Source organism: Saccopteryx leptura, chromosome 6 (genome assembly GCF_036850995.1).
Source record: "Saccopteryx leptura isolate mSacLep1 chromosome 6, mSacLep1_pri_phased_curated, whole genome shotgun sequence".
NCBI classification, from domain to species: Eukaryota; Metazoa; Chordata; class Mammalia; order Chiroptera; family Emballonuridae; genus Saccopteryx; species Saccopteryx leptura.
In genome coordinates this window covers 188,844,658-188,857,266 of record NC_089508.1, presented here as the reverse complement: position 1 = coordinate 188,857,266, position 12,609 = coordinate 188,844,658, and the positions used below count along the sequence as shown (strand labels likewise).

General features: G+C 48.0%; 1 protein-coding gene across 2 annotated transcripts in view; it reads left to right on the top strand.

Annotated features, from left to right (window-relative positions):
* The first annotated feature begins 7,852 nt into the window (after positions 1-7,852).
* UBTD2 (ubiquitin domain containing 2) overlaps positions 7,853-12,609 on the top strand; it is a 39,134-nt gene continuing 34,377 nt past the window's right edge. The window contains exon 1 of one of the 2 annotated variants that reach the window (XM_066342633.1): positions 7,853-8,303. In XM_066342633.1, coding sequence (XP_066198730.1) covers positions 8,234-8,303 — 70 coding nt within the window. In that variant the 5' untranslated portion in view covers positions 7,853-8,233. Of the gene's footprint in view, positions 8,308-12,609 lie in introns of both variants that reach the window. The other variant, XM_066342634.1, reaches the window with a different exon arrangement.

Sequence of the window (12,609 nt, the reverse complement as noted above, 5' to 3'; positions counted from 1 at the left end):
AGACAGAGAGAGAGAGAGAGGAGAGAGAGACAGGGGGGAGGAGCTGGAAGCATCAACTCCCATATGTGCCTTGACCAGGCAAACCCAGGGTTTTGAACCGGCGACCTCAGCATTTCCAGGTCGACGCTTTATCCACTGCGCCACCACAGGTCAGGCTATATTCCAATTTTATGGATTAACCCAATATTGTCCTTTATAGAATCCTGGCTCCTTGGTCTCCTTGTGATCTGGAACAGTTTCTCATCTAGTCTTTGGCTTTAATGACATTGACATTTTAAAAAATATATCGCCTCTCCTCTCTTTTTATTAGCAAATGTCCTCTGTTTGTATTTGACTGCTGTTTCCCCATTTGTTCCATTCAGGCTATCTAGCCATCTCCAGTCAGAGTCCTACAGGAGTGACCTAGTCATTCTCAAGGAATCCCATGTGGAGTCACACATGTCCACTTGGTCATTTGGTCAAGGTATGTGCATTTTTTCTTCTGTTCTTACTGTGTTCTACTTGCAATGAATAAGCAATCTGGGAGGTGATTTTTTTTTAGGGGGGGTGATGTGTTTTGTTTTGTTTTTTAATTTATTATTATTATTTTTTTCATTTTTCTGAAGCTGGAAATGGGGAGGCAGTCAGACAGACTCCCGCATGCACCCGACTGGGATCTACCCGGCATGCCCACCAGGAGGCGATGTTCTGCCCCTCTGGGGCGTCGCTCTGTTGCATCCAGAGCCACTCTAGCGCCTGAGGCAGAGGCCACAGAGCCATCCCCAGCGCCCGGGCCATCTTTGCTCCAATGGAGCCTTGGCGGCTGCGGGAGGGGAAGAGAGAAACAGAGAGGAAGGAGAGGGGGAGGGGTGGAGAAGCAGATGGGCGCTTCTCCTGTGTGCCCTGGCCGGGAATCGAACCTGGGACTCCTGCACGCCAGGCCGACACTCTACCGCTGAGCCAACCGGCCAGGGCCGGGGGTGATGTTTTAAGACAATGCAAATATCCATCTAGTGCCTCATCAAAATTCCTTAATATATTTGGCATCCATTGGTGACTTTTGCCTGAATCAATCTTTACTATTGTATGAGTCAGGTCAGGCTGCTGTAATAGAATACTGTGGACTGGGTGGTTTAGACATTTATTTCTCTTACTCTGCATGATCAGGTTCTGGTGAGAGCCCTTGTCTCTTTGTATCCTCACATGAGAGAGAGAGAGAAAGGAATGTCTCTCTTTTCTTTTTGTTTGAACGTTTATTGTATTGAGTTTAGAGAGAAAGAGAGGAAGGGAGACACCGGGGAAAGAGACAAGAACATCGATCTGTTCCTGACTGTGCCCTGACCCAGGGATCGAAACCAGCAACCTTTGCACTTCGGGACAACGCTCTAACCACCGAGCTATCTGTCCAGGGCTCTATCTTCTTATAAGGACACTAATCCCATCGTGGGTGTTCCACTCTCATGACTTACTTACCTCAAACAGCACAGATACTCTCACATTAGGGTTTCAACATTGAATTGGGGGGGGGAGGGCACAAACATTCAGTCTACAGCAAATATTATAGCTGAAAAATGACGGTTTTCCCACTCCAGGACTTCTTGCCTGCTCTGTGAAAATGGATCTACGTGCCCTTTAAATGTGCCTGTGCCAGTTGGCACAATGTTTAGCTTTGACAGTAGAGGGCACTGGAGAGACACTGCAGGAGGAATTCCCATTTGCTGGCTCAGTGGGCTCCCACAGCATGGGCACCTTCTCCGGGGCCAGGCTCCTGGGGTGTGTGCAGCCTGCCCAGCGCCTAGCTTCCTGCAGCACAGACAGCTTCTCTCGTGTAGCCGCTTCAGGCTACATTGCTGCTCCAGCATCAGCCTCCTGCCGCAGCGGCAGCTTCTCCACGGATCCGCTCAGGCAAGGCAGAAGGGTCCACAACACCTAGGACGCCCCAGCTTCCCCACGTGTTCCCCTCATGTTTATAGCATGGTGGCTCTGGGGAGATACCTCCTCAGACATCTTTCTAGCATCTTCCAGGACGGATTTCCAGCCCGTCCACTGATGTGTCAGTACAGTAACCTATCTGCTGTTCACCAAACCAGGGCCATGTCATCTTTGAGGAGGTCTGGCTCTTAACCCTAAAGGGAGGTCTTTCTGAAGTGTACTACCTCCGCCCTGGGGGCGTGGCTGCTTCTCAGTCAGACATCCTTGACTTGAGTTCCTTTTCTCTTCCATAAAGTTGAAATGTAAGAAACAAAACTAAAGAAAGAACTTTAAAGAAAAAAACTATCAACAAATATTCCTCATAAAAGTAGCTGCAGCCTGACCTGTGGTGGCACAGTGGATAAAGCGTCGACCTGGAAACGCTGAGGTCGCCGGTTCAAAACCCTGGGCTTGCCTGGTCAAGGCACATATGGGAGTTGATGCTTCCTGCTCCTCCCTCCCCCTTCTCTCTCTCTCTCTCTCTCTCTCCTCTCCTCTCTCAAAATTAATAATAAAAAAAAGAAAAAAAAAAAAAAGTAGATGCAGACATTTTGGACAAAATTTTAGTAGATCGAATCCAATAGTGTATTAAAAAAGACAAACATGATCAAGTCAGATTTATCCAAGGAATTTGAGATTGGTTTAATATTTGAAAATCCACCGGTGTTATTGATCCTAATAACAAACTAAGAAGGAGAAGCCAGGCCCTGGCTGGTTGGCTCAGCAGAAGAGCATCGGCCAGGAGTATGAAAGTCCTGGGTTCGATTCCCAGCCAGGGCACATAGGAGAAGCACCCATCTGCTTCTCCACCCTTCCCCCTCTCCTTCCTCTCTGTCTCTCTCTTCCTCTTCTGCAGCCAAGGCTTCATTGGAGCAAAGTTGGCCCAGGCAGTGAGGATGGCTTCAGTCACAGGGGAGCAACAGCACTGATGGTCAGAGCATCGCCCCCTGGTGGGCATGCTGGGTGGATCCCAGTTGGGTGCATGCAGAAGTCTGTCTGCCTCCCTGCTTCTCACTTCAGAAGAATACACACACACGCACACACACGCACACACACACACACACACACACACACACACACACAAGCCTTATGACCATTCAATGCAAAAGGCATTGGCAAAATCCAAACCCATTTTCTTTAAGATTTTATTTATTGATTTTTTTTCGGGGGGGGGGGGGGGGGAGAGCAGCATCAATTTGTAGTTGCTTTGCTTATGTGCCTTGACTGTGCAAGCCCGGGGTTTCAGAGACAGAGAGTGAGTCAGAGAGAGGGACAGACAGGGACAGAGAGATGAGAAGCATCAATCATTAGTTTTTCATTGCGCGTTGCGACACCTTAGTTGTTCATTGATTGATTTCTCATATGTGCCTTGACCATGGGCCTTCAGCAGACCGAGCAACCCCTTGCTGGAGCCAGCGACATTGGGTCCAAGCTGGTGGGCTTTTGCTCAAACTAGATGAGCCCGCGCTCAAGCTGGCGACCTCGGGGTCTCGAACCTGGGTCCTTCTGCATCCCAGTCCGACGCTCTATCCACTGCGCCACCACCTGGTCAGGCTTCCAGGTCAATTCTCTATCCACTGTGCCCCCACAGTTCAGGCCAAATCCATTCTTGATTTAAAAAAACACACAAATAAACAAAGCAAAAATAACCCACACAGCCCTGGCCAGTTAGCTCAGTCAGTTAGAGCATCTTCCCCAGAACACCAAGGTTGCAGGATCTATCCCTGGTCAGAGCACATACTGAAAGTGACCAATGAAGGTGTACACAACTAAGTAGAATAACAAATGAATGCCTCCTCTCTCTCTCTCCCTCCCTCCCTCCCTCCCTCCCCTCTTTCCTCTCTCTGTCTAAAGTCAATTAATTTAAAAAAACCCTCAATAAACTAGGAATGAAAGGGGAATTCCTCAGTCTAATAAAAGGCATCTGTAAAGACCTATAGTTAACTCTTACAACACAACAACAAACAGAACAGGCAATTAAAAAATGGGCAAAAGGACTTAAATAAATATTTCTCCAAGGAAGATATATACAGAGGATGAACAAGCACTGAACAAGCACATGTAAAGATGCTCAATATCATAGTTATCAGGGGAAAATGCCAATCAACCCCACAATGAAGTACCTTGGCATGCTCAGTCAGATGGCTGTAGTAGTAACAGTAACTCTGAAAATAGCAAGTGTTGTCAAGGATGTAGAGAAATTGGAACCCAGCCCTGGCCGGTTGGCTCTGCGGTAGAGCGTCGGCCTGGCGTGCGGGGGACCCGGGTTCGATTCCCGGCCAGGGCACATAGGAGAGGCGCCCATTTGCTTCTCCACCCCCCATCCCCTCCTTCCTCTCTGTCTCTCTCTTCCGCTCCCGCAGCCGAGGCTCCATTGGAGCAAAGATGGCCCGGGCGCTGGGGATGGCTCCTTGGCCTCTGTCCCAGGCCCTAGAGTGGCTCTGGTCGCGGCAGAGCGACGCCCCGGGGGGGCAGAGCATCGCCCCCTGGTGGGCGTGCCGGGTGGATCCCAGTCGGACACATGTGGGAGTCTGTCTGACTGTCTCTCCCCGTTTCCAGCTTCAGAAAAATACAGAAAAAAAAAAAAAAAGAAATTGGAACCCTCGTACATTGCTGCTGGGAAGGTCAAGTGATGCTCACTGTATAGAATGGTCTGGCGGCTCTTCCATAAGTTAAACATCAAATTATCATATGAACCACCCATTCTACTCCTAAAAGAATTGAAAGCAGATATTCAAACAAAAATGTGTACATGAACATTTATAACAGCATGATTCATAATAGCGAAAAGGTAGAAACAAGCCAAATGCCCACCAACTGATGAGTGGATTAACAAAATATGACCCAGGCACACAGTGGAATATTACTCAGCCATAAAAAGGAATGAAGGACTGATACATGCTACAACATGGATGACTCGTGAAAACAGTATGTTGTACACATTATAACCAGTCACAAAGGACCACATAGGATTCTATTTAGATAAAATGTCTAAATTTTTAGACAGATCTCTAGAGGCAAAAAAATAGATTGGGGCTGATGGTTGGTAGGAAATGGGGAGTGACTGCTAATAGGTATGGGGTTTCTTTTTGGGGTGATGAAGTGTTCTGAAATTGATTGATTGTGCATATGCTAAAAACCATCAAACCTGACCTGTGGTGGTGCAGCGTATAGAGCGTCAACCTGGAACGCTGAGGTCACAGGTTCAAAACCCTGGGCTTGCCCGGTCAAGGCACGCACCAGGAGCAACGACTATGAGTTGATGCTTCCCACTCCTCTACCCCCTTCTCTCTCTCTTTCTCCTCTCTCTAAAATCAACAAATAAAATATTTTTTAAAATACAGTTAAAAAAACAAAACCCATCAAATTATACACTTGAAATTTGTGAAATATATAGCACGTGGATTATATCTCAATAAATATGTTACGAAAAATAGCAAAGTGCATTCACACACATACCAAGAAGGCACTTTCTTGATGTGTAGGTCATTTTTAATTTAATTTTATTTTTCTTTAAACTTTTTTTTTTATACTTTATTTATTCATGTTTAGAGAGAGAGGAGAGAGGGAGAGAGAGAGAGAGAAGAGCGGGGAGGTGCAGGAAGTGTCAACTCCCATATGTGCCTTGACCAGGCAAGCCCAAGGCTCCGAACTGGCAACCTCAGCATTTCCAGGTCAATGCTTTATCCACTGCGCCACCACAGGTCAGGCTTTTTTTAATTTTAATTTTTCAGATTTTATTTATCGATTTAGAGGGGAGGAAGGGGGGGGGGGAGCAAGAAGCATTAGTATGTGCCTTGACCAGGCAAGCCCAGGGTTTTGAACCAGTGACCTCAACATCCCAGTTTGATGTGCTATACACTGTGCCACCACAGGTCAGTCTGTAGAAGGCCTGAAGTGGATTAGGCCCCACCATAAGTTTAGATAGGCAAAGCTAGACATAAAGAGAAGAGTTAACAAAGAGCCCCCACAGAGTTTGGAGCATAGTTATGGCCCAGTTTTACAGGTGAGAAACCAACCTACACAGAAATGAAAGGTCCTAGAGCTACTGCCGTATAGAAGCCAGAGTCCAGCCTCGTGTGATAGCCGAGCTCGTGTCCCTGCCATAAGATAAAGGCAGGATGGAGAACATCCGTTGCTGAGACTCTCGGTGAGATTGCGCTCTCTTCCTCGCGCCAACTCCACAGTACTCATCAGAAAACACTCATCACTTGGGTGCCTACCATCTGTTTAATAGACATAGCGGAAGTCTTGGTTTCAGCAATTTCGAGAGCAAAATTCAGGACAAAGCAATCCCTTTGAAGATATTACATGCAGCATTTCTCCTTCAAGGAAGTGATGTCTGTCTGCCTACGGGAATACTCAGTTGAGAATAAGAGGCTCTGTGACATAGTGCCTGAACGTCAGATCAACCTGTGCAAACTCAGAAACATCCATTTATAAGCTCTTTTGAATGCTCATGACTGGGACCCAGGACAATATCAATTCATCAGAATAAATTTAATTTGGCAGACTTCTATCTCACCAGACATTTCTGTGCTTTAAGTATAGGTTTTATTTGTTTGTTTATTGAGCCCTCATTTTTTTATGTATCAGATGGATACACGGATCAAAATCTCTGCATTTTGGACTGTTCCTTTTGGACTATTTCTATGAGCTACATTCCCACATATGAAATAATATAAAGTCAAAGGGTGCAAACATTTTTAAAGGCTCTTGAACCTCCTTGCCAAATTGCTTTGCAAAAAGATTGAACCTAATTTACACTCCCACCGGCAGTGTATGTAGATATATTTAAATGCAAATTCCAAACTGCAGAGAGGTTCCTTCTTGGATATTTCACTTAAAATTTTTTTTAATGCTAAGCAAAAATTGACCCAGGATGTTAAAAAAAGAAAGTCTAATATAAAAATGGAGCAGATAGTTAAAACAGCTCTTACGCAGAAATAAGCTTTAGAAAGACCTAAGCAGGATGATGAAAATTTTAAGGCATCTTCTCCAGAAGCACAATTCTGAAGGGACCATTAACAATCTGGCTTTGATTGGGAGAGCAGCCGCCAAGAATGTTGGGCGTGGTCAATGTACCAAATTCTAGTTTAGAAAAAGTAGGGTATTTTATTTATTTATACTTCGCGTTGTTCTAAAGACAATTAGATATCTAAAGGCAGAAGTAGGATTTTGTCTGAATAATCAATCTCGTGAAATGAGACAAACCCGCGCCCCTTAAACCACGGTCAGCTGTTATCTCTCCCTACATGGGATGCCTCGCCTCAGTAATCAGTTTAGTGTGCAACCACAGTGACTGCCTCGACTTCTAATACTGGGGCACAGTGATTTTAGGGGGCATGAAGGTGGGCAGGCAAGGGGAAGCTCAGAACCGGGGTACCAACCCACTGAATTCTACACGGATGCAAAAGATGCTGGGACCTCAACCTTCAGCCAGGATCCCCCTCTGCCAGTTACTTGGGAACCCACCCAGTCCCCGCCTGCGAGTCTTATGTTACTTCTGTGCCCCCTTCTACCCACTCCCACCAGGAAAGGCTGTCGCCGGAGGGGGAGCCGGAAGTTCGACTATGCCCCTTTCCACTTCTTTCTCACTTTTGTTCCTCCTTTCCTGTTCCCTCTCCCTCCTTTCCTTTCCTTTCTTCTTTGCGCCTTCCCTTCTCCCTCCTCCTCGCCTCCTACCCCGGCACCGATCCCCACCCCCTTCGCCTCTTTCCCTCGGGTTGGGAGCTCCCCTCTTCTCCCCTCTTCTCCCCTCCCCTCCTCTCCTCCTCTCTCCCTCCCCCTTTCCCTCCGCTGGCGGCCGCTCTCAGCCAATCAGCGTGCAGCCTCCCGCGGCCCCGCCCCCAGCGGTTCCGGGCGGGGCGGGCCGGGCCGAGCCCAGGGTGCGGAGGGCGGCGCCGCGGGGCGGGGGCTGATGGGGCCTGGCGGGCGGCGGGCGGCGCGGGGCTCGCCAGGACGCCGGGGCCCGGACAGTGAGGGGGCGAGGCGGGCGCTGCGGCCCGCCCGGGATGGGCCAGCCCCGGCCTAGCGGGGCCGAAGCCGAGGCGGAGGGGAGAGCGGCGCGCGGGCAAGGCCTGCGGGCCGGGCGGCCCGGGGGCTGAGGCAGGGGTGGGCGCAGAGGAAGGGGCCGAGCCACGCGGTGGGTGGAGCGGCGAAGGGGGCGGAGGCTGGGCCGCGGCGGGCGAGCTGCGCTGCGCTCCGGCCCGGAGGAGGCGGCGGCGGCGGCGGGCCCGGACGAGCGGCCGGCGGCGGCGGCGGAGGAGGCGCCGGGGGCCTCATGGGCGGGTGTGTGGGCGCCCAGCACGACTCCTCGGGCAGCCTCAACGAGAACTCGGAGGGCACCGGAGGTAGGTGAGCGCCAGGGGGCAGCCTCGGCCCCCATTGTTCCCGCCCGGCCGGCCACCTGTCCCCCCCAGCGGGCGGTGCGCCCGGGGCCCTGCGCCCCTTTGTCGTCCCTCCTCCGAGTCACTCCGGGCGCCCCGTTTCCGGCCGCGGGGACGCCCCCTCCTTAACCCAGCCCCGCAGGAGAGTCCTCCGCGCCGACGCCGAGGATGCAGCCCTCGGCCTCGCGACCCCGGCGCTCCGGCCCGGGAAACTCGGGCGAGAAACTGCCCCTCCGGCCCGCTCACCCCTTGGCCGCCCGTTGAATTATTCAGGACCAGGATGGCGGCGCTGGGGCTGCAGAAAGGCGGACTGATGGGGGTTGGGGAGGGGAGCCTAATGCATTCCCTCCGACGGGCCCCGCCACATCTCTCCGCACCCTTCCTATTTCAGCACAGTTGGCTGGTCTCAGCTTTCCTGAGTTTCAGATGACAGCTGCCCTGGTTGGTTCCAATTTGGCCATTTAAACCTGCAAGTTTCTAGAGCTCGGCTGGGGAAGTCTCAAGTGGCCACAAGCATTATTTTAACGAGGGGTGGGGATCCGGGCTGCCCGAGGACAACCCGAGCAAAACGTGGCTTCTCCCTGCAGTGTGGGGGTGTTGGGCCAGCGGGCCTTCGAGGTGGGCTAGTCAAATTCCTATCCGTCTTACGTAAAGGAAAATATGTAGGATAAAAGTACAACGTAAGGCTCAGCTTCCCAGGTGGGATCAGTACCTTAAAAGTTGGCTAACACGGAACGCACTTCTACTTATTGTATTGTAAACAGTTTGCTCAGGAAAGGTGTTTTAGTTCAGTCGGTCTTGTAGTAGAGAAGTATAATAGCAAAGTTAATTTTGTCTTTACTTAAGTAACATTTTACTGAGGTCATTCGATAGCTTGTGTGCATGTTAGCATGTTTTAGTTGAAGAAACAGCTTCTAGGAATGGCAGAGATGACAGTATTGGTTTTGTTGCAGCCTTGTATTAGATGTCTCAAAATGTGGGGCATATTTATAAGTTCCTGAACTAAATGGCCTGGGGACAAAAGAGTTGACGACTTTTTCTTATTCTGTACTAAAAGTTGTTGCTTGTCCTGTCACTTAAGCTCCACCTACAGATCACCATGTACCCCTGACTTTTGGCTGACCGATTTTCTGAATTGTAAGAGATGGAGTTTTGCCACTTCATTAAAGCCTATGGGTATCCTGTATGAGTACATCCTGGGCACATAGCCAGACGGATCAGTGAACTGTTGGTTGGAAATATCATCCATGAAAAACTACTACCTAGTGAGTTTCAAGTCATAGCATTCTTAGTGGCATATTAACAGCGTGATCCTCAGAGACAAAAAAGCAGGAAGATAAGGGGCATGATTTAAAACAGCCTTGGATTGAGGTCAAATTGGGGGTCACAGTGATTCTTCCTGCCATTGAGGTGATCATTAATGGTACCCAGGTATATTATTGCTTGTTATAGATGGTGTTTAGTTTCAATTAAATTGTTTCACACTCACTTAAAAATTGTAATAAATATTTTTCTCTTCATGGTAATGAACTTGAGCCAATTTAAGCCTTTTGGTAGTGTGATTTATGACTAGCCAGGTGTTATTAGTGTGGGTTTTTAAAAGCACAAAGTCTTAGCTTTGGGTAATTTATTACCAGTAGTGTCTCGTTAGATATCCTAGCTGTAGTATCAGTTTCCTTGAGAACTTGAGTTCTCCAGACCTTCAGATGTGCTATAGTAGAAGGCATGGAGGAAAGAGCTGTGATGGATAAAAGAATAATTTCTGGAATTTACTTTTGAAAACTTTTATTCTCCATTATTGTCATGACAGTTAAGAGTTAATTGTGGTTTAAAGGAATCAGATCAGGTGAGTGTTTCAGGTTAACACGTTACATAGTTCTTGCTTATTACAATAGGTTTCTGTTGGGAAGAGAAAGACTATTTTTCCTAAGGGCATTGGCACAGACCTTTTTCATTTCAGACCTACAGTAGTTGTTAGTAGTTGTAATCTGTAGTCTGGACATATTTGATTACGAAAATTTCTCTTATTAACATGGAGTATAAACCAGTATTCTGATGCTTTTCATTACATTTAAGATTTCATGACATATAATTACATTCACAATGCAAACATCACGATAGAATGGCAAATAACATATCTAGAAAAACTTCCTCACTAGGTAGATTTCATGTTTTTTGTTGTTGTTGCTGTTGTTTTTTTCAGGGGTGTGTGTGTGTGTGTGAGTGAGACAGACAGGAAGAAGGACAGACAGGAAGGGAGAGAGATGCAAAGCATCATTTCTCTGTTGCAGCACCTTAGTTTTTCATTGATTGCTTTCTCATATGTGCCTTGATGGGGGGGGGGGGGCATTACAGCAGACTACGTGACCCCTTGCTCAAGCCAACAACCTTGGGCTCAAGCTGGTGAGCTTTGCTCAAACCAGATGAGCCCGCGCTCAAGCTGGCGACCTCGGGGTCCCGAACCTGGGTCCTCGGAATCCCAGTTTGACGTTCTATCCACTGCGCCACTGCCTGGTCAGGCGGATTTCTTGTTTGTAGGAGTTTGGGAAATTTTTGTGAAAGACTGTAGAATGTGAAAATGACTTAATTCATGTAAGATTTGTGTTATCTGAAATCATTTGTAGTATCTTCTCTGGCAAACCTTGCCTAGAATTGATTTTAGCAAAGAGGATGGGGGAGAGAGAGACAGGAACATCTAGCTGTTCCTGTATGTGCTCTGACCTGGGGTTTGAACCAGCAACCTCTGAGCTTTGTGATGATGTTCTAACCAACTGAGTTATCCAGCTAGGGCTAAAATTCAGTTTGAGTTTCAGCTACATTGACCATCTTTTTTTTTCTTTGGTATTTTTCTGAAGTTGGAAATGGGGAGGCAGTCAGACTCTCGCATGCTCCCGACCGGGATCCACCCAGCATGCCCACCAGGGGGCGATGCTCTGCCCATCTGGGGCGTTGCTCTGCCGCCATTCTAGCACCTGAGGCAGAGGCCTCGGAGCCATCCTCAGCGCCTGGGCCAATGGAGCCTTGGCTGCAGGAGGGGAAGAGAGAGACAGAGAGGAAGGAGGAAGGGGAGGGGTGGAGAAGCAGATGGGCGCTTCTCCTGTGTGCCCTGGCCGGGAATTGAACCTGGGACTCCTGCACGCCAGGCCGACACTCTACCACTGAGCCAACTGGCCAGGGCGATACATTGACCATCTTTTGATGCCTGATTTTAATCAATTTTACAGATTATTTAACACTTCTGTGCAAGCTTTCATGCTCCTAAGATTTTCAATACATGTTTAAATAGCATGTTCTGTATGGTTCTCTGCCTTTTTTTTTTTTTTTTTTACAGACAGTCAGAGAGAGGGACAGACGGACAGGAACGGAGAGAGATGAGAAGCATCAATCATCAGTTTTTTGTTGCGACACCTTAGTTGTTCATTGATTGCTTTCTCATATGTGCCTTGACCGTGGGGCTACAGCAGACCGAATGACCCCTTGCTCGAGCCAGAGACCTCGGGTCCAAGCTGGTTAGCTTTGCTCAAACCAGATGAGCCCGCACTCAAGCTGGTGACCTCGGGGTCTCGAACCTGGGTCCTCGGCATCCCAGTCTGACACTCTATCCACTGTGCCACCGCCTGGCCAGGCTCTCTGCCTTTTTATGATGACACTGTGATGCAGGGGTTGGCATTTAGGACCCCTAGATGATGTTTTAGCCATGGCATTTGCTGAGGAATTAAATCTCATGATTTTTAAAAATAATATGTGGAGGAAAATAATAAAATGAAATTAATTGAAGATAGCCAACTAGCTTCTTACTTTTGTTCTCTTAAAGAGTCTCACTTTCTGGCTGTGTCATTCCATAGCATACATTATGATATTCCAAGAGGACTGATCCTGGTGGTTACAAGTTTCCAGGTTTACAGGAAGATAACTCTAAATACTGAATATTCATTTCTTTATTTCAGAATGTCCTGAAATTCTTTTGGACATCATTTAGAAGCAACAGTTGTTTTTGAGTAGTGACACCTATCATTTATCTGGTCTTTATTATGTGACAGGTACTGTGCTAAATGATGGTCTTCTGTCGTTTAGTCTTCGACAACTCTGGGAGGTGGATGATATCTCCATTTCAGAGATGGGTGGGAGCCAGGAGAAATTAAGTAACTTGCTTACTGTGGCATATCAGATAAATGGCAGAACTTGAACTCAGGGCTATGGTAAAGAATGCCAGTTTCTCTTTTTTCTTTTTTTTTCTTTTTTTACAGAGACAGAGAGAGAGTCAGAGAGA